The 22,347-nt window shown below is 46.8% G+C and overlaps 1 protein-coding gene and 1 long non-coding RNA gene across 2 annotated transcripts in view; one reads left to right on the top strand and one right to left on the bottom strand.

Moving 5' to 3' along the window:
* Positions 1 to 7,023: 7,023 nt before the first annotated feature.
* On the bottom strand, positions 7,024 to 8,150 carry LOC108927861 (uncharacterized). The gene is made up of 3 exons (XR_001965631.1): positions 8,078 to 8,150; positions 7,499 to 7,593; positions 7,024 to 7,392 (listed from the first exon to the last, which is right to left on the bottom strand). It is a non-coding gene; the product is annotated as an uncharacterized LOC108927861 (long non-coding RNA).
* Positions 8,151 to 9,119: 969 nt separating this feature from the next.
* Positions 9,120 to 22,347, top strand: part of zfpm2b (zinc finger protein, FOG family member 2b) — a 107,779-nt gene continuing 94,551 nt past the window's right edge. Inside the window, exons 1-2 of the mRNA XM_018741457.2 lie at positions 9,120 to 9,129; positions 9,686 to 9,955. Of these exons, the coding sequence (XP_018596973.2) occupies positions 9,916 to 9,955 (40 nt within the window). The 5' untranslated portion in view covers positions 9,120 to 9,129; positions 9,686 to 9,915. The remainder of the gene's footprint in view (positions 9,130 to 9,685; positions 9,956 to 22,347) is intronic.

Below are 22,347 nucleotides of genomic sequence, written 5' to 3'. Positions count from 1 at the left end.
CCGAAGGAGGCAGTAGATCGGGGGAACAAGGGACGGGTTCGGGGAAGGCGTTCAGGAACAGGAAATGGCTGGAGAAGGTCGCTAACGAGGAGGCAGATCAAGGTTCCGCATCAGCTGGTTGTCCGACGCAGCCTTTTATGCTGCGGTCTGCGTTGGGTCACAGGTGTTCCGTGTTGGTCCGAAGGTGTTGGTCCCGAACACTCGAGGGCGACCAGGGGGACGGCCTCGAGGCCGAGGTGCGGGCTGATCCGGATGACTGCTGTGGAAGTCGGCAATGAGGCTTGGATCAAGGATGTCTCGTGCCGCTACCCAGCACCGTTCCTCAGGTCCGTATCCTTCCCAATCCACCGGATACTGGAGTACCCCTCCACGACAGCGGGAATCCAGGAGCGCCCGTACCGCATACGCTGGTGCACCACCGTCAGGCAGGAGAATTGGGTCTGGAGGCGTGCTTGCGGGCTGGTGTAGGGAGGTGGCCAAGGGTTTGAGGAAGGATACGTGGAACGTCGGGTGTGTGCGTAGGTGTTGGGGCAGTTGCAGGCGATAAGAGACCGGGGTAACTCTGCGGATAATCTTAAAGGGTCCTATGTACCTTGGGCTGAGTTTCTTAGACATATACGGTCCTTGGAGACCCCGGGTTGACAGCCACACCCTCTGTCCGGGTGCAAGGGAGAGGTGCCGCCGATGTCGATCGGCTTGATGTTTGATACGGGTTTGTGATTCTTGGAGATGTCGTCTGACAGCTGCCCATACCTCGCCGCTGGTTCGGTACCAAGAGTCCACAGCCGGCACATCGCTGGATCCCGGTTGCCATGGGAACAATGGTGGCTGGTACCCCAAGATGCACTGAAAAGGAGAGACACCTGTAGAGGTATGGGTGAGCGTATTGTGGGTGTACTCTGCCCACGGGTGTTCAAGGCAATAGCTTCTGAGGTACCGACCGATGTCTTGCTGTAGCCGTTCAACCTGCCCATTGGCTTGAGGGTGGTACCCCGATGTCATACTCACTGTGACCCCGAGTTTCTTCCAAAAGGCCCTCCACACACGCGATGTGAACTGAGGACCCCTGTCGGACACTATGTCTTCGGGTATACCGTAGAGCCGGAATACCTGCTGAAACAGCAACTCTGCTGTCTCCAAGGCAGAGGGGAGTTTGGGCAAAGGAATCAAGCGACAGCCCTTGGAAAAACGATCGATCACGGTCAAGATGGTGGTCTTACCATCTGACAGTGGGAGGTCCACTAAGAAATCTAATGCTAGGTGCGTCCAGGGACGGTTGGGTACCGGCAGGGGTTCCAGGAGCCCGGCTGGACTCTGATTTGAAGCCTTGGACTGAGCACAGACTGGACACGCCCGGATGTAGTCCTGTACGTCCTCCCGGAGGGACGGCCACCAGTAGAGCTGCTGGATCCTAGCCTGAGTCTTCCCAAACCCTGGGTGCCCTGCCGCTGGATGGTCATGGGCCCATTGTAGGAGAGTCGTCCTCAGACCTGGTGGAACATATTGTTTTCCAGAAGGTTTACCTGGTGGTTCGGGGTCCCCTTGTTGGGCTTGGGCCAGGTCCTGGGTGAAGTCCCATTGAACGGGTGCTACAAAGCAGGACCTGGGCAGGATGTAGTCCGCTTCCGTTACCTCCTGCGTTTCGTCATGCAGCCGGGAAAGGGCGTCCGCTTTGATGTTCTTGGGACCTGGTCTGTAAGTGACAGTAAAGTTGAACCGAGATAAGAACAGCGCCCACCTGGCCTGACGCGCGTTGAGGCGCCGGGCTGTCTGCAGATATTGTAAATTCTTATGATCCGTGAATACCAAAAAAGGGTGTTGTGCCCCTTCTAGCCAATGCCTCCACTCTTCTAGGGCTAACTTAATTGCTAGGAGCTCTCTATTTCCTATGTCGTAGTTTCGTTCAGCCTCAGACAGTTTCCTGGAAAAGAATGCGCAAGGGTATAATTTCACGGGCTTACCTTGCCTCTGAGAAAGGACAGCGCCTACCCCTGACTCAGAGGCGTCAACCTCCACCACGAATGGCAACTCAGGGTCGGGTTGATGCAGAATGGGGGCTGTAGAGAACTTGGATTTGAGGTTCTCGAAGGCTCGTTGGGCTTCTGGGTTCCACGGGAGACGAGGGGTTTTACTCGCTGTAAGTGCTGTCAATGGTGCGACGATCGTGCTGAAGTTCCTGATGAATCGGCGGTAAAAATTGGAGAACCCCAAAAATCGCTGGAGAGCCTTAGTGGTGGTTGGGCGAGGCCATTGCTGGATGGTCTGGACCTTACCCGGATCCATAGCAATGCCGTCTCGGGTAAGTATGAACCCCAAGAAGGAGACCTTCTGCTTGTGGAATTCACATTTCTCCAATTTCACATATAATCTGTTCTGCAACAGTCTCTGGAGCACCTGTCGGACAGTCAATACATGCTTGGCCAACGTATCAGAATAAATCAGGATATCGTCAAGATATACCAGGACGCCTTTGTGGATCATGTCCCCGAGCACCTGATTCACAAACGCCTGGAATACACTGGGTGCGTTCGCAAGACCAAAAGGCATAACCAGGTATTCGTAATGACCCAGGGTGGTACTGAAAGCAGTCTTCCATTCATCACCCTGCCGGATACGGACTAGATTGTACGCACTTCTCAGGTCTAGCTTTGTGAACCATTGCGCCTGCTGAATGTTCTCAAGCGCGGCTGAGATCAAGGGCAGAGGATGTGGATATTTCACACAAATATTATTCAACCCCCGATAGTCGATACAGGGGCGTAACCCCCCATCCTTTTTCTCGATGAAAAAAAACCCGGCAGACGCGGGGGACGTGGATGGTCGAATAATTCCTGTCTTTAAGGCTTCGGTGATATAAGTCTGGAGGGCGGATTGTTCGGGTCTGGACAACGGGTAAATGCGACTACGCGGAGGCGTGGTACCCGGCAAGAGATCAATTGCACAGTCCCACGGGCGATGCGGTGGGAGCTTGGATGCGCGTTTCTTGCTAAAAACCTCCGCTAGATCCTGATACTCAGGAGGAACTGGCACCTGCAGTGCCGATTCTGAGCCTTCTATAGACGTAGCTCGACAGGGTAGCTGTAAGCAGGTTCTCTCACATTGGGGTCCCCAAGCCACCAACTCCCCAGTACTCCACTGAAACACTGGGTCATGCTTGGAGAGCCAAGGGAACCCGAGAATCAGGGGCAACTCCGGAGACGAAATCAAATAAAAACTCAACATTTCCTGGTGACATACACGTACTCTCACAGTTACAGGGGCTGTCTGGTGGTCCACAAAACCCTTCCCGAGGGGCTGGCCATCTAGGGCGGTCACTTTAAGACGCCCCCCAATGGGTTTGGAGGGAATGCTATGAGACCGAGCAAACCCAATGTCCATGAAGCACCCTGCTGCTCCCGAATCCACCAGTGCTTGCGTCTGTACCTGTCCTGCTCCCCAGGATAACATTACAGGTACCGCGAGGCGGTTACAACAGAGGGTGCCACTCACCTTGATCTCAGGGCGGACAGGGCACTGGAGACGGAAGTGACTAGGGTCACCACAGTAAAGACAGAGGCGATTTTGTAGTCTTCGCTGTCGTTCGGGGAGGGGCAGGCGCCCCAGCCCCAGCTGCATCGGCTTTGCTTCCTTCTGTTTGGGACCGCATCTTTCTGGAGCCGGTTCTGAGGCTGGTCCCTGGGTTCTGATCTGATTATCTAAGGTTACCGCGGTTTCTATGAACCGATCAAGGGTCCATCTTTCCCCTCGGAACACCATTTCACCACGGATGCGTGGGTTTAGACCACGGCGAAAACTAGCCAACAAGGCTTTCTCTCCCCAATCGCTGCGTGCTGCGAGAACACAAAATTCTAGGGCGTAATCTGCCACGGGTCGGTTACCTTGCTGTAGATTCAGGAGTCTTTCACTTAGCTGTTCCTCCGGTTGAGCCAGTCCGAAAACGGCGAGGAACCGGCTCTTGAACTGCGCATAAGTGCTGGGGAGGCCATTTGTCCAGACTGCTGTCGCCCACTGAAGTGCTTTGCCCGTGAGCAAAGAGAGGACGTAGGCGATCCGGCTTTGTTCTGTGCTGTAAACTGGGGGCATACTGGAAAAAACGAGCTCACATAGAAGCAAGAAGCCTTCACATTGTGCTGGGGTCCCGTCAAAGCGGGTCGGGGGAGACAAGTGGAAACCGCGTGAAGGAGAAGGAGTGGCGTTCGACGAGTCAGGCGCTGCAGGACCGGCTGCATGTTTCTCAATGGGTTGTGTGGGCGCACGCGACGTATTCAGCACGCTTACCACCTGTTTGTAAGAGGCGATGAGGTTGTGCAGCGTCTGTTCCATACCTGCCAAGCGTGCTTCATGCGAGTCCAACTCCGCTTGGAGATGGTTCAGCTCCGCTGGATCCGTATAACGGGCGGAACCTTCTGTTATGGTCGCGTCAGAGGGAAGCGGCGGACCCAAGTGCAGAGCGGTAATCGTGGTGTCTTCGGGGAAATCCAAGAGAGGAGGTCAGAGGACGGGCAAAGGGTCTTCGAGGTGCGAACGTCGTAACAGGGAGGATCCAAAAGGCGAGGTCAGTGTGCAGGCAAGAGGTCGATAATCCGAAGGAGGCAGTAGATAGGGGGAACAAGGGACGGGTTCGGGGAAGGCGTTCAGGAACAGGAAATGGCTGGAGAAGGTCGCTAACGAGGAGGCAGATCAAGGTTCCGCATCAGCTGGTTGTCCGACGCAGCCTTTTATGCTGCGGTCTGCGTTGGGTCACAGGTGTTCCGTGCTGGTCCGAAGGTGTGGGCGTGGCAAATAACCACGTGGTTGTTTCTAATGTCAGCAGCGCTAACAAACTGTAATACACATCTATAATACAGCCCTTCGTTTGAAAGAAACCACAATACACAGTATAATACGCAGTCCCTCAGACATAGAGCACTGCTCTGAACAATTTAATTTGAAACTTTAATCTGAGAGAAAACATTATGTGTATTTTGATGAGGAAGTTCTGTGTAAACATTAAAACTGCTTTCAGGTAGGCAATCCATTCAGGTTGACTGGATAAAATGAAATCAAACTACGAGCTGAACTTACTTGTCATGCCCTAGATCCTGCTGCAGCACAACACACCTGGCAAGAATCAGGAATGAGTATGAAATAAGCCACTCCACCTCCCTGGGGTTGCGCAATTTTGCAGAGACAACAGTGCCCAGTGCACTTGTATCCTGACTCTTTGCCCATCTCCTGCACTTGTCGCCCCCTGCTCTTGACCACCGCTTGAAACAACAATATCACACCTGTCTCTCCCCAGGGTGATGTTTGCACATCGATTGCTAGACCGATGCTCATCCCCAACCGTGACTCCTGCGCTTATCCTCCATGCCACAGATGAATATACAACACTTGTTGTACCCCTCGCTGCCCGGTACCGTTGTGCGTAACATTACGTCACAAAGTGATGTATAATAAAGCATATTTACCTTTAAGTTGAGGTTTAAAACCAGCAATGAAACTGCCCTTCAAACTGATTTGGAGAAATGAATTGTGTACATAATTATTGCCAAGGTCAGCGTGAGGGCACGGGCCTTAAAGTGACAGGCCAGGGGTTGTTGAAACATCCATATTTTACACTAAAGTTGTGCTGTGGAGTCTGTCCTCACAGGGTGTATTACATCCTGGGGTGGCAGCTGCTCCATACAGGACAAGAAAGCCCTAGAGAGGGTGGTCAAAACGGCTCAGGAAATCATCGGCACACGGCTACCAGCAGTCCAGGACACCTACGCCACACGCTGCCTCACAAAGACGATGCGCATCATGAGAGACCATAGTCACCCCGCACGGGCACTCTTCTCTTCCCTACCATCTGCAAAATGGCTTAGATCTATTGGAACCCGCACAGCTAGATACAGGAACAGCTTTTACCCCACTGCTGTAAGAGTATACAACACTAACCAATGTGCTACCTTTAGTAACTAGAGTTGGACTGCTCCACCCAAGCACATTGGTAAATTACACTGCAACTTAAGCATTCTCATTTGCTCGTTCTGAGTTCTCTGACTGTCAGCTGGCATTATTGTTACTACTGTTACCACTATTTATTGCTATTGCTGTTGCACTACTCAATGTCATTGTCATTGTTTGTGCAGTATTTCTATTGTCCTTGTCCATAGTCTGTGGAGAAGCATTCAGGAAGATTTTCATGATACATGTACATGGTACTTGTATCTATGACAATAAACTTGAAACTTAACTTAACTTAAATGGGTAAAGTGATGTTTAATCAGTAGAATGTTATTAACCCTGAAAACAAAGCCTAGAGATACCAGTAGTGTTGCGACCACCAGCCAGCAGACAGGGGGTAGGTCCCAAATGCGGGAGAGTGTATTGTTTATTTGAAGGGCAAAGCAATACTCGTGATCAGGGACAAGCGGGTCTCCTAGGACCAAGGAGCGAATGTCGTTCTGTGAACTAATCTGGGATTGATGTCAAGGGGGCATGCGGTGGTCAAAAGCCAAGGGAGTTAGGACGTGAAGCAAGGTATCAGGGCAGGGGACGAGGACTCAAACAGGCGAGGTTGCGTTTGCCAATGCAGATGGGACGGTTGTCTCAAGGAGATTCCTGGGAGAAACCTGGGAGCAATGGTACAGCTGCTTTTACACTCTGCCCTGCTGATTCCTGATAAGTGTGTTGGGCTGCAGAATGGTTGGGGATGCGACAAGTACACTATAGGATGGCAAACTGAAAAGCTGTAGCACTGAACCTGCTTCTTCATACAGCTCCTGGAAGCAGAATGAGCTATGAAAACAAATGCTTGAATCTTTTTTCTAGGACCATGTCTTTTTATTTTTTCAGCACATGACAAATCAGCAGCTCAAACTTGGCTGGTTTGGAGGTACTTATTCCAATGAAGGTAAAAAGTGTGAAATACAATTAATACAATTAATCCTAAAGTGGCCCAGTGAAGGAGTAAATACACACACACACACATTTTCAGAACCGCTTGTCCCATACGGGGTCACGGGGAACCGGAGCCTAACCCGGCAACTCAGGGCGTAAGGCTGGAGGGGGAGGGGACACACCCAGGACGGGAAGGAGTAAATACTGTGTTCTCATTGTGCCTCTAACAGTGCGGAAAATGATGAGTTGCTCCAGTATTAAGACACTACCTGCCTTGGTGTAAATGAAGCATTGGCACACCTTTGTCTCTGCTTTCACATCTGTGCAATTTGGACCAAAAAATGTGACCGTGTTTGTTTACCATGTAGCACTCTATCTGTTTTTGTGACATTTGTCCCTAGGAGCCGTTCCTGGGATGGAGTAAATTGGGCAGATCCGCCTTTGAGTGAGATGTACAGCATGTGGAAGCAGAGCGGAGCCTCGAGACTTGAGTCCAGTCCCTGTAACAGGGCTGCCAAGTGACACCTGGGAATGACAAGATATGTACAGTACTTACTTACAGTACTTTTCTCCCACTTCCAAGGTCCTCGCTATTGGCCTGCAAGTTACAGTAATTTCACACACCACTTACTTGTTTTCCTTGCTAGTTGAGGTGGCTAATTGGAAGAAGCCAATTCGTCATCTCTGTGACTCCCAGCGATGAGCAGTAGCCAAAGACCAGAGAACCTGAAGAAATAAGAAAATCTAACCCTGAGGTTGGGTCGCTAATAATATAATATGCAGATATATTTGTATAAATATTCATACAAATGTTTACATGTTTCACACGCATGCCTGAAAGTGTGGCGGACTTGTCACTGTGTGAGAGGAGTGTGCAATAAAAATAAAGCTAATGGAATTTGCTTTAAATCTACTGTACTATAATCTTTTTACTGGACACAGTGTTAAGGAGAACTCAACTTCAAAATATCGGCCATTCGGGAAAAATCGACGCAGCGTTCTCACGAAAGCACTGAAAATAAATGCGCCTGATGATTAATAATATTTCCCATGTGTGATTTAGTTTTGATAGTTTCACGCTCTCTCCAGCTTTTCCTCTTGACGCAGTTATACGGACACTTCCGGACTATCACTGTAGTATTTTAATATCCAGTGGAAATTCACTGGAATGTATGAAGTACCGCTGGACAAGGTAAGTCGGAAAGCTCACGTCCAAGTTGCGAACGCGTGTCTTTATCGAGGGAGCAGCACTTTCCACAGCGGACACGCGCAGCTAAACTGGCTGCTGCGCAAGAAGTTCTTCCGTTGTTGGACGGAACAGCAATTTTCAGCGGCGCGTGCGCGTATATTCGGACAGAAACACAAAACAGTATTAATTTTGCCTATCATTGACAGCCGAAAGCAGTGCGAATTGTACAGGTCAAAGTCACCGAATGTGTATAAGAATGTGCAATGTTAAGAACAAATACTGAACAAAATGTATAGTTTACTGTACTCTCATAAGAACGGCCGAATTTGTAATATTCTTGGTGGAAATTGAAATTGAAGCTTAACACAGCGCCCAGATTTTTTGGAAATTGGAACGATATATTGTCTGGAGAAAAATTCTTAAAATGAAATAAAATGAACTAGATTTGTTCTAAGCGTGTGATGCGTGCTATGTTTAAATCATAAAAAGGTACATTTTATTACCGAACAAAAAGTGGATGAACAAAAAGAATCAATAACCATACCGCTTTGTAACAATTTGTTCAGCATTCAGTTCTGTTGAGTATTGGAATAATATTACTACTGTACAATATTTTTCCACATGTGACATGTCTTTGGAAACGGGTCCATTTCAATGGATTTATAAATGTGAGAACATGACAAGAATCAGTAAGACTTGCTCATAGCCACAACTTTTCATTGTTCCGGTGCAGTTATGTAAATTAACAGCTTTTTTTTTTTTAAATCTTCAGTACTGCTGTGGCCCAAGGCTTCTTGCTTATTCTTCGTAATCTTGGTAGAAACGTTGAGAATATAAAAGAGTAAGAAATTAGGAAAGAAAGAAATAGACTACATGATGATGTCCATGAAAAAGATAAAATTGAAATGATTAAATGATTAAAATGAAATAATGAATCGCGAATGATCTGTCAAACAGGAGGAACGCGCAAAACAAACAAGAATACACGTTTTGACGCAGGTTATGAAAAAAAAGGGATTTAAAATCGGAGGCTTTTTTCGCGGAGCCCTGAGGGCAGCTGCTGTGCAAATACAGTAAGTACAGTACAAACTACAGTATTTCAAGTGTGTATCTCTGCACTGACGTTTGCAACGGAACCGACGACGGAACACGTTTAGCACACGTCGAGTAAATCACATTTTAATCATATTTACTTTGCTTAGAGAGCAAAACAATGTCTACTTTATCTTAATTCGACAAAAGCAACTGAAGCGCTAGTGGTGAGACACATGATGATCCTGGGCGGGTCACGAAGCCAAGCCAAAACTGGTTTTCTGCCTGCCGTCGTTGAATGCTTCTGTAGAATTACTTCAACTGTCGACTTATTTTGTCATTATTAAGTATTATAATAGCTACAGAATTATGTTCCGTGACTATGGCAGCTTTCGACACGTTCTGAGCCGCAGATCAAAGTGTTTGAAGACTTTACGTTACAATGATTCCTCACGCTCCACGTGAGTTCATGCGAAAATTATTTGTTACAGTGTTGAAACCTGTGAGAGCCGCGCGAGCGCTGTGCTGCTACGGCGCTCGTCGAGGCCCAACTCTTACGTTCAAACAAAAGTGCGAAACGTCTTTCCCTGTTCTCAGTACGTGTGTCCGCGCGGACGACGGCTCGCGCAGCCACTCAGCTGCTCGCAGGGGGAGGAAAAGCGAGCGCAAGGAGCGCCGCGAGCGACGTCGCTCGCAGAGAGCGAATCTGCGCCGTTCATGAGCGCGCAGTGACGCGTGGATGGTGGCAGCGCAGCGAAAAATCACCATCCCTGATCATCATCATCATCAGATCAACCGCCCTCAGCAGCGATCATCAGCTCATCATCATGTCCCGAAGGAAGCAGAGCAATCCCCGGCAAATCAAACGTGAGTTTGTCGCCCGCTCGCGCACCTTTCTGTGACATTATTATAATTGTCGCGCAAGTGAAATTTGTGTTCGTGAAGTTTCTCTCGAGTTCTGTACCGTCACACCCGCTTCGCTCTTTTCTGCACGTGTCACTCTTGTGTTGCCCGTGCGCGCGCGGCTCTAACGGTGTGTCCGGGAAATAGTGTAAGTTTGTCGCTAAGCCCCGTGGAAGTTTGTGTCCATTGTCCGGAGACGCTGGACAACAGAGATTCCCGCGCGGCTCCTATAGGCTATTGTCACTTTTTTCTTATACGAAGTTTTAAGCATTTCTGTCTGTTTTCAGAAAGGCAGTGTGTCTACATAATACAGTATATAATATATATATATATATATATATATATATATATATATATATATATATATATAATAATATTAGTTGCTCATAATATTTCTCTGAAAATTTAAAATTAAATAAATGTTTTTTTTTTAACCTTTTTTTAAAATAATGTGATAGTTTTCAGGCCCACATTACCATTTATAATGAGAGGACAGCACTGAATGTAGAGCTGATGATCAGCCTGATCTGCTTGTTTTGGAGACTCGACTAACAGGATGGTGTGTGTGTGAGAGATGCTCCAGCTCAGCCATATGTTGAATTCACTGTTCTCAATAGTGTTTTGTTGCGATAAAGCAATAAAGACGTGGTCCCTCTAGGACTGCCTTCACCCCATGACTATGTTGTGTGAAAGTGCACTTTGTTCCCACAGTCCACACTCACTGATGCTCATTTGCCCCATTCTTTCATTATTAGACTCTTTTCAGCAGAGAACGAGCACAAAAATTCACCACTCTCTTACCTTTAGCATAGACCCCTGTCTTGTGTGTTGTGTGTATGTCTGCTGTGTGTTGTGTCTTGTGTGTTGTTGTGTACTGTCTAGGCAGTTTTTGCCAGAAAAACCATCATCCAGCTCTGAAATATCTGCCATATGTTCTGCCTGTTGTTAGAAAGTGACTTAATGTTAAAGGCTTTCAGCTGCATATAATAAAGACATCAGTGAGTATAAACTTTCAAAAAACAGTTTTACATTTTTGATATTTATTTTCTTTGGTGTTTAAAATGTGTTTAGTAACAGCTTTTTTCTGTTTAATTTACATGCTAAAATAAATGTGTAATACATAATAAATAGTAATAAATAGCTTTGTTCTTTAAGAGTTTTGCAAAGGCAGAGGTCACCTATATGTAGGTCATTATATATTGTGTGTGTGTATTTCGCTGTTTATGGAAGACAGCCATAGCATTTTCATGTTTGCTCTGTGATCCGTAAGTTCTTCTCAGATTGCTTGGAGCAGAGGGTGAGCAACTTTGCTGGGGGGGGGCAAATGTTCTTTTTGATCCTAGTATGTTCATCTTTAAGGTTTTTGTTTTGACTCATTAATTTTGAAACATTTATTTATTTATTTATTTATTTATTTATTTAGTTACTAGGGGGGGCGCGGTGGCGCAGTGGGTTGGACCGGGTCCTGCTCTCCAGTGGGTCTGGGGTTCGAGTCCCGCTTGGGGTGCCTTGCGACGGACTGGCGTCCCGTCCTGGGTGTGTCCCCTCCCCCTCCGGCTTTATGCCCTGTGTCGCCGGGTAGGCTCTGGTTCCCCGCGACCCTGTATGGGACAAGCGGTTCAGAAAATGTGTGTGTGTATTTAGTTACTGTACTACCATTTTCCTTTTTCGTTATGTCAGTAAAGTCCAGATGCACAATGTCTGTCAGCTGTAAAGAACATTTGTAGCTCTGGGTGTGAAGTATTAATGATACAGTGATGTGTGTGTGTCCGGGAGCTTGGCTGGACAACCCTTTAGATGAGAGATCGTTCCCAGTCTGCTTTGCACCACACTCCAACATTGTGATGTATTTCCTATTGTGCTCCTGCACTTATCCTTTGCCCAAAGGACACTCTGTGTTAGAAGGAGGAGAAGCTGCTGCTTGTCTGTCCCATGCTGAGAGATGCTGCTCTGTGGAGAGATGCGACACACACACACGCGCACAATCTTTACACTACAATTTCTATACAGAAGGGAGCTGTGGACAAGTCACTCATAGCACAGTTACAAATCATACATTTCTCTCCCTCTGAAATGTGACATTAATTTTTATCCCCATTTTAAAACAGTATGTGTAGGAGCCCTCCAGCCAAACAAAATGCTCTGACCACTTTGCGCCAGCGATGGACACTCTGAATTGCTTCTGGAATGTGTGTGTGTGTATGTGTGTGTGCACGTGTGTGTGTGTGTGTGTGTGTATGTGTGTGTGTGTGTGTGTGTGTGTGTGTGTGTGTGTGTGTGTGTGTGTGTGTGATTGTTCTTCGAGGCCCTGCTTTAGACCCTATACATCCAGGATAGTCTGGACCACCATGACCCTGTATTGGACAAGTGATTGTTGATACTGAGTGGGAGTAGGTGTGAGTGCTAGTATAAATTACAAATTTTCCTCACTCTTTCTCCATCTTGCTTCAGATTATTGACTAATATTCTTTGTTGGTTGAAAATCATTTGTCAGTAGTGGATGTTGTTGTAGAATTTTTTAAAACATACTTTCTTCCATGTATTTGAAACGTCAAACAAAAAGTAATGTGACAACATTTTAGGTGTACAATAATAGATTTTAATCATATTCATAAAAATAATTACATTTAGTCATAATCATAAAAATATTAAGAATCAAAACGAGATCAATGCCCAACATTCAAACGGGAAGAGTGTTTTTTGGTGAGACCAACATTCGTAAGTCTTCGTTTTTCAAAAAAACGTGCTTGTTTATCACTTCAGTTAGACGTTATTTCGACGTTATTTGTTTATTGTTTGGTTATTCCAAACAGTTTTGATCTTCATAACTTACAACTGTTACATGTACAACATAGCTCTGCTTGCAGTGACATGGGAAACACTGGAAGAAACAGGCAGTGGATCCTGTTGGGCTTCAGGGCCGCTTCAGCTTCATATGGAGATGCCTCTCGCTGTGCTGCACACGCTTCTTACTGTAACTCCTCATTTGTGTAGGGACAGAGGTAAAGAGTTACCCTCTTAGCTTGGTGCACAGGGAAAATTTGAATGCAAAGGTCCACTTGTTGTTTTGGACGAGAGCCTTATGTGCGTGTTCATTGAAATGTGAAGCACACGCTCTTCCAAGGCCTACATAAGGCACTTATTGGTTGTTGAACTGCTGCGGTCCTCATGCCACCTCCGACACGCCATCTCTGACACAAGTGCTACTTGGTGAGTAGTGCTAAGGAAAGTAAGAATGCAGAAGGATAGAAATTCAATTCAGTTCAATTCAATTTATTTTTCTAGAGCGCTCTTCTCACGCAGTGACACAGAGCACTTTAACACAGGCATAAGGCAATCCATTACAAATCCCTGTTCCAGGGTTTTCCTTCCTTCAGACAGGTGCAGTGTGAGCGCTGTCCCTGGTCAAACGTGCATTGTCGACGTGAACGTTGCATTTGTGTGTCGAACCCGCACTCTTGCGGTCAGTTGTGTGTAAATAGCCAGTGCCGGTGGGACTTCAAAGAGCAGCGGCTTTCTCTCTGTCCCTGCTTCTTGCAGTCTGCACACACTAGAGCATGAAATCTAGTTGAGCTCCTCAAGCTCCGTGGTTGTGGGTCACACGATAAAGACCTGAGAGGCGCATGAAATGGTGTGGAAAAGGCAGCTTCTTATTTACAAGAAGAAGAAGAAGAAAAGGATTGATTGATGCGTAGCTTTGCTTCCATCATCGGCCACTGACAGCCGGGCACCACATTGTGCTCTGTAGGCAGAAGCAAACAGATTGTATTCAGAGTGAAGGTCAAACTGGTCACTCGCTCCAGGCTCTTCATGCCTCCCCTCATCGAGCTGCTTTTGGGTTGCAGTGATGCTCTTTCCTGTGCCTCTGCTTTCCCTGCCACATTTTCTTGATTCTCACCATGGGTAAACACCAAAGGAGATTAGGGGCCTGCGAGTGAGATACTCGACGTGTTTGTGTTTGCAGCCTCCTTGTTAGTTGAGGCCCTCCATCGTCTCCTTGTATAATATGAGGAATTCCCTCATTCACGGCACACCTTTAATTTTCTAGTCTGTCTTTGCACATCCACTTATGAGTAAATGCACAGTGAAAAGCAGAATACCGTACGGAGAAGTGGATGAAAAAGCTGCATTAGTCGTCATAGGTACTGTTTATTTATGTTTTTCTCCTTATCCTGTTGCTCCATCCTTTTCCTCTTGCTTTTCACTGCTTGTGAACACAGTGCACAATAGTGTTCAAAGTGTGCTAAGCTGATGTTTTGGTTTTACTGCGTCAACCCCCCTGTTTAAACCCGCTGAATGTTTTCTTATTATTATTATTATTATTAGTATTAGTAGTAGTGGTAGTAAAAAAAGAGATGGTTTGTTCAATGATGTAGCAGAGTGCAGTGATTGAAAAGATGGCTGGTTGTGCTGACCGGTGGACCATCTCTCTCATCGTCTTGTGGTACCTGAGGACCCACTACAACGCCAGGCACTGTCCGACCCCGTCCAGCCCCATCTGACACCGTCCACTGAGCATTCTGGCCTTCCTCTGGCCTCCAGGCTCAGGTGGAAAATGAGAGCCTGCCTGCCTGAGCTTCAGATGTTCAGGGCCATTCTCCATGAACCAGATACATAAGGAATAACATACGCTTAAACGCTTCATTTTATTCATGTGATTTCCTACTTTTTTTTGTATTATCATACATTTTGCAGTATCTCAGTATATTTTTAAAACTTTTCTTAAACAAAATCTGTTTTACTGGGACTGGCATCCTGTCCAGGGTGTTACCCCTCAGCCTTGCGCCCATTGATTCTTGGATAGGGTCTGGACCTCCGTGACCCTCACCATAACAAGCAGTTATGGAAAATGGACACATTTTTTACTGGCATCCTGTTTTTCAGACCAGCTGATGTCATGACACACTTCAGAGTGTCTTTGGCCACATGTTCATCAGCTCTCTTTTCACTCCTGATCTTCAGCTTGAGGAGCAGTGCTCTCTCAGCCCTGGTGACCATACCCTACAATAATGAGGAATTGACCTGAAGTTGACTGTGGCTGTGTGTGCTAAGTGGCCAAGGGCTGGATCCGAGCCCGTTGTTCCTCTCTCCCAGTGTAGAAAAGCCTGTATGGTGACACAGGCTACACAATGGAACCACAGGGAATGGACCGCAGCTGACTGTGCAGATTCTGAATGTTGAGGGCACCTGAGGCCATTTCATCAGGTGTTGACATTTGTTTCAAAGTGTCTTCCCTGTTCCACTTATAAAATGGGGAATTATGTATTCACGTGGTTTCTTCAGTATCTTGTTAAAATTGCAGAAAGTGAAAAATCTTAATCATTTAGCTTTTCATTTTGTTAAATTCCAGTTACTGAAGTCCTTGACTGGATGAGCAGTGCAGAACAGATGGAAATGCTGAATGGATGGACTTAATTCACTGTTGTGATAAAGTATTTACCCTTTTCCAAGTTTCTTTATCGTTACAGCTTGTCGAGGATAAACTGATACCAGTGTTGTTTTTATGTCATTTCCTTGACACGGAAGGGAATGAAATGTGCAATTGTAGGTGTGAAAAAGTAACTGCCCCCTAATTCCAATCAACCTGTTTAAGGGGGCGGTTAGTCAGCTATTTGAATATAGTCAGGCCTGATTTGGACCAGCCCTATTCAAAATAAGTGTCAGGGACTTAACTTGCTGTCATTTATATCTCATGTAAATGCTTTGACTACGTCGTGCTTCCTTCAGTTAAGAAACATAGCTAAATTACGGCGATTCCTGTGTAGACGGGATGCTGAGAAACTGGTTCATGCTTTTGTTTCAAGCAGGATAGACTACCGTAATGCTTTATTGTCGGGTCGTCCATACCAGACTGTATCCAGGCTACAGCTGGTACAAAATGCTGCTGCGAGCATTGTCACTAGAACTAGGATGTATGACCATATAACGCCGGTACTTAAATCATTGCATTGGCTCCCGGTCGCATTTAGAGTTGATTATAAAATTCTTCTTTTGACCTATAAGGCAGTACGTGGCATTGCTCTGGTTTACCTTTGTGAGATTATTGACTCTTATATCCCAGGACGATATCTTTGTTCATTAGATGCAGGTTACCTTAAAGTACCTGTGATCAATAAGACCTCACCAGGAGGTCATGCCTTTAGTTATAGAGCACCTAAACTGTGGAATAGTCTACCAGTTACTGTCAGAAATGCCCCGCCCGTTTCTGTTTTCAAATCCCGACTAAAGATTTACATGTTCACTCAGGCATTCCACCTCCAAACGTAATTCCACTTGCCTTGGCTGTTTTTTACCACCATTATAAAAATGCGTAATAAATTAACTTAAGTAACACATTACTAACTCTGTTCTTTCTTCTTGTTGAGCATTGCCTCGCTACATAAGACTTGAGGAGGCTGGCTGGTGGTGACAGATGAATCCCATGCTGACTGAGGATGATGACCACCTGCCATGATGAACGAGATGTTCCATGCTGAGCAGAGGATCCAAGATACCGTTTAGCAACAATATCATTATTACTTGTTACACTGGCTTACAATTGTTACTTAATCTAGAATGCCCAGGAGGGATGGGCAACCACTGACTGTGGAACCCCAGAGGTTTTTTTCTCCTTCAGCTTTCAGTTGCGAGTTTTTGTTCCTTTCCCCGGTGGCCAGTAGGCATACTTATAGCTCTATAAAAGTACTTCATTATGGTAGCCATTAGTCGACTGTCTTCTTTGCATCTGTTTTTCTTGCATTATGCCTGTGTTAAAGCGCTCTGTGTCACTGCATGAGAAGAGCTCTTTATACACACACACACACATTTTCTGAAGTGCTTGTCCCATATGGGGTCGCGGGGAACCGGAGCCTACCCGGCAACACAGGGCGTAAGGCCGGAGGGGGAGGGGACACACCCAGGACGGGACGCCAGTCCGGCGCAAGGCACCCCAAGCGGGACTCGAACCCCAGACCCACTGGAAAGCAGGACCCGGTCCAACCCACTGCGCCCCCCTCAATAATAATAATAATAATAATAATAATAATAATAATAAATAAATAAATAAATAAACCCTAAATCCAGTAGAAGTCAAGAGGTTCATAGAGGCTCATCATGTCACAGTTAAAGACAATTTCTGAAGACCTGTGGAGAAAAGCTGCAGAAGCCTTTCTGTCTGAACAGAGTTATTCAAACATGTTTGAATTTCTGAACCTCAATTGAACCATGGACAAAACTGTACACATGAAATGGAGAAAATTTTGAACAATGGTAGAAAAGTCATTAATGAGCTCAAAAAGAACTCATAAGTACATGCAGGGAACTACAGGCCTCTCTTGCCTTAGCTCACATCAGTGTTCATGACTCCATAGTAAGAAATAGTGTGCAGAAGTGGGATATGTGAAGAGTGGAAAAGCCACTGCTCACTGAAAAGAACATGAAAGTTTATCTGCAGTTCATCAAAAGTACCTAGATGTGTCTGAGGTTTTTGGATTGAGGAGTCAAAAATAGAACTTTTTGGACAACATGGGGGCCCATTGCATCCCTCAACATTTCAAAATCAAGAACCTTCTACCTTGCTTTCCTTCTCTATGGTAAAATTCCCCCATGATGATGTGAGACTGGTCAACAGCTACAGGAAGAGTTCAGTTGCAGCCATCACAGCTCAAGGTGACACAAACAGTAATTTACTGAAAAGTTTTTTTTTTTGCAGCTATGATTGCACAGTTCATTATGTTCCACAGCAAGGGAATGACAATGGAATAATGCTTTTTCCTTTTTTCTTTTTTACACTGCATTTATATAGCACTGGAACTGATAGAAAGATCTGATCAGATTTCACGTGAAAAAAAGTGAAAAAACAGAGAAAACTGGAAGGGGGCAATTCTTTCTCACAACACTATTATTCAGCGACTTTGCTCTGTCTCTATGCTGCACCTTCTGGTTGTGTTTAGGGCTGTGTGTTGCTTTCCTGGTGAGAGATTCTTGGAAATGAATCACTTGCAATGAAACTGAATGCAGTGAGAAGGTGCAAGTAACTCTTGACTGCCTGTCCCTTCCTAGGAGGTTTTGGGGTGCTTTCCCCAGTGCCTGAGCTTACTGAAGGATGCCTGCCAGCCCTGTCTTTCTCTGCAGGCCAGCTGGAGCGGGCCCTTCGCCTTAGCCAGGTCCAAGGGTGAACCAGTTCTTGCTAGCAGGTCCAAATCTCATTGCATGCCTGCTGGTGGGGAGGCAGCAGCTGCGTGGTTTTGCTGAGCCTCTTGCCCGTCCCTCTGAAGATAAGATTTGAATAGCAGGCGTTCGGGTTGGACCATGCTGGCAGCTTTTGTGTGACGTCTCAGGAGCTATATTTGTCCCACTGTGACTGTGAAGGCAAGCACTTTAATGACTTTGGAGAAGGAATACATTCCAGTGAGAGGCCATAAATTGGAAATTCAGCATGGTTCTGTTGGCCTCAGTGTAATATTTGAATGATCTTATATTTGTGTTGGAGTTGCGCTCATTTCCTGACCGCAGTGTGGTCATCCAGGCTGATCATCTACACATTGTTCCATCTGATCAGGGCTTGCGGGGGATTGTCAGTTGGGTATTTACACGGCTGCTGCACAGCCTCCATTCCGTGTTTCTGTGAAGTCCTGGAGTGCTACGTGCTGGCCTGGAGCCCTCTCTCTCTCTCTCTCTCTCTCTCTCTCTCTCTCTCACACACACACACACACACACACACACACTTGCTCTGCTTCATATGTTGTGCCCACAGACACACATTAATGCATATGTGAGCTATAGTGATCATAGCAGAAGATCCAGCAGCAGTTGGTGTGTAATTTGATGTTTCATGGAAGGAGAACGAAGCCTCTTCTTGCTTGCGTTGTGCACATGTGGCTGTTAGAAGCACGGCTTTCTCAGCATTTGCTGTTGTTACAGTGACTGACTTTTCTGAACTCACTATTTCCTTGCTTTGCCACTTGCACATTTCACATGTTTTTTCTGTATTTCACAGCAACGCTTTAAGTACAGTACGACCCTCTAGAGACTTGAACCTTGAGCCCTTTGGCCGAGAGTCTGCGTAAGAGTGTGTGATACTCCGGCTGGCCCTTCGGTGTATCCCTGAGCAGCGACTTGCTAAGAGAAGGAAGGAGGAGGGAAGCACGGGCCATTTGTACATGTGTGTTGTGGGACGAGCATCTGAGCACATGAACAGAGATCAAGTAAACAGTGTTGCTTTGCAGCCGTGACCCTTACAGTTCATTTTCTGCGGAAGGGAAGGAAAAGCGATGCGGCACTAATGGTGGCGCCCGCCCGGCAGCCGAACTCCACCTGGGCTATCACAGCTCGGTGCTCGGCACAGGAGGCTGCTGCTCGGGTGTCTGGAGAAAGGGGGAAGGGGGGGAAGGAATGAAACAAGCAAACAAACATTTAGTGTGACGGCAGCTCACCGGGTCACAGAGATGGCAGTGCTACTCCCGCCAGCAATCTGGTGGATCTTAATTTCAATGAAGTCCTCTTGTGGAAAACAAGCCGAGATCCTCCACTAGTATTTTCCCTCTCGACAAACTTCATTGAATATCATTTGAGATAAGGGGTATAATCCCCTGCAGGAAGATGATGTACATAGACTACCCTCTATTTACCTTTTTTATCAATAACGGCACACGTGGACAGGTACAGTGGAGCAGTAATGATGTGCCCGCTGTGATCAATCGGACGCTCGCCTATCTGGATGCGATAGCCGCACTCGATGGCAAAAAGTTGCCCTCGCTAAAAGGAAACAGGAAAGTGGAGTCAGATGTACTGATAGAGAGGGAGGGAGCCGTATGCTTCGGATGCTTCTCTTTATAACCGAAGGTTTTATTGTGCGGCACCACAGATAACGGGGTGCATTAAACACTTGCATGGCGCACGGGCCATGAGATTAGTCACATGAAAAAATATAATTTCAGAGTGCCTTTTTATCCTGGTGCTTAGAAGGGCTTTGCAAGGAAAACTTGTTGGTCATGGCGAGATTAGCGAGGCCTCGGTGTCCGCATTGCTCTTGTCTCTCTATTAGCTCACTGCTTTGTGGAAGAAGCGTCTCGGCTCCAGTGGGTGAGGAATCACAGCGCAGTGTCGGCACTCGCAGGAGAGCTCCGCTTGATGTGCAACGGGAATAACTCGCGCGCTTGCCACAGCACAGCACAGTTGAGCTCGATGAAGGTAAACAGTGGGCTCAGTGAACAAGGCTGGCGACAGACCACAGAGCAGCTCATTGAGCAGCAGTGGCAAGAAGTTCTTCTGCAGAACTCTCAGTGCGTCAGTGTTAGTGGTGCCAGCAGGAAACACACTTTCGTGTCCATATTCAAGTCTGAAAATTTTACTGTTATAGTAGTGACTCAGTAGTGGATCAATATTATCAATAACGTCTTAGAAGGGAATGTAAGTGTCACTGTGACATCGTATTGTTATTTGGTTTTCGCAGCTATTTCAGTTCCATGGACATGTGATCCAGGAAGTGAGAGGACAGTGCATTATACAATTTGCCCACTTTTAAGCACTATGAGTTGCCACTGGTGGAAGTGCACATAGATCACCTGTGAGCATAGCTCCTAAGTACCTCTTGTGCTCTGTTCATCTTGTCCTTTAGTCACTGACATGAGTGTCAAACTGGAATGCAGAAATTCCATGTGTTGAAAAAAGGTTGAATGAAGGAAGCGGCTGCTGTCCACAGAACCGCGATATTTATTTCTAGCAGTGAGGCTGCACTCCACCACTTTCCTCCACATTTACCCTGTTTATTGCGCTACAGCTGCACTCTCACTCTGCAGCGCACTGCCCTGACAAATGGTGATGTACAGAACTGCGACATACAGTAGCTGCTTTATAAATGCACGCTTTAATAGTGTCACTGCCAACATCACCATGGCCATCGTCACCTCGCTCAATGTCACCGTGCTCAGAATCACTGCGGTCATAGTCACTGCGTTCAGCATTGTTGCAGTCATCATCACCATGCTCAGAATCACCACAGTGCTTCCTCCTGTACTTCTAGACCACCACTCTCCTTTTTGCCTTTGCCCACAGAGCCACTTTGAGCTGCCACTTCCGTTCTTACAGGGCACCGCATGGACGTGTGGCTGTGGTACCAGTGTAGCCTCCCCTTGTGCTCGTAGGCGGAGAGATGGATGGACGGATGGAAGGGTGGACTGGCGACATGTCACATGCTCATGGCACTCCTGAACACAGTGACACACTGACACAGAGAGGCAGATACACTCAATTTTCAGTGAAGTGCATTTTGTCACGTGCCAGTCTTTGAGCTGAACTGTATATTGTACAAAATGAGCACATCACACTTGCCACACGAAGGCCCGTTCTGTACCAGAACCCTGGCTTTGGCTGTAGGCCTATGAATGCCACCCAGCAGGCATAGTAATGTCAGCAGTGCTCACAGTTTACCTCACTCCCTCAGGTGATGCACTCTGCAGGGTTACTGCGAGGATGGGGATGGTGAGACAGCTCATATATCGCTGTCCCTCGTATTTTGCAGAAGGTTTTTGTGGAGCAGCCAGAAAGTTCCCTGGAAAAAGGGCTCAAAACTGTTGTGGCAGCTGCACTCGTCACCATTGTTCTGTTTTTTTACCATCGTGAAATAGCGGGTGCAAGAAGAGCTGCAGAAGCATTTTGCTGTTCCATTGAATCGTAGTTTCAGTGACACTGGGGGACACAGAAGGTGCCAGCGTCACTGCTGCAGCCGCAACAATTAGCATACTCTCCTCACGAAAACAGAATGGCCAGAATGCTCTCATCTACATGCAGCAACCATTAAAGATAATAAGCAGGAGTCCTGGCAGATGCTGTGTGTGTGTGTGTGTCTGTATGTGTGTCTATTTGGACTGATAACCCTGCAACATCTGCAAACTGTCAGAGCAAAACAAAAAAGCATGCAAAATGAGGCCTGCAGGCGAATGGCCGCTGTGCCTTTTTAACTGGGATCTCCGAGCAGAACTGCTGCCATGCAGATGTCCTGCCGGTGCTTTTGGACATTTATCCTCAAACAGGAAGTGGCATCACAGAGAGCAGGTGCTGCCCATGGACTGCAGTGCCAGCTGATCCCAGCCCTTGTGTCTATCTCCCACCAGCAAACTGGTGCATTTCCACAGCAGAGAGAGCTTTCAGAGAGAGTCTCTGCTGATAAATACAGTAAGTATTCTGCATTTGTTCCTCTTACTGAACCCAACGACTGAGCCCCAAGTGAGTGACTCAGGTGACTGAGCCCAGCATTCTATTGAGTCAGGTGACTGAGCCCCAAGCTAGCAAGTCAGGTGACTTAAGCCTGGAAATCGAGACAGGTGACTTGAGCCCGGCAATCCATTCAGGTGACTGAACCCTGCGAGTGAGTCATG

Source organism: Scleropages formosus, chromosome 23 (assembly GCF_900964775.1).
Source record: "Scleropages formosus chromosome 23, fSclFor1.1, whole genome shotgun sequence".
Taxonomy (NCBI): domain Eukaryota; kingdom Metazoa; phylum Chordata; class Actinopteri; order Osteoglossiformes; family Osteoglossidae; genus Scleropages; species Scleropages formosus.
The sequence above is the reverse complement of the archived record's forward strand: the minus strand, read 5'-3'. Positions and strand labels throughout refer to the sequence as shown.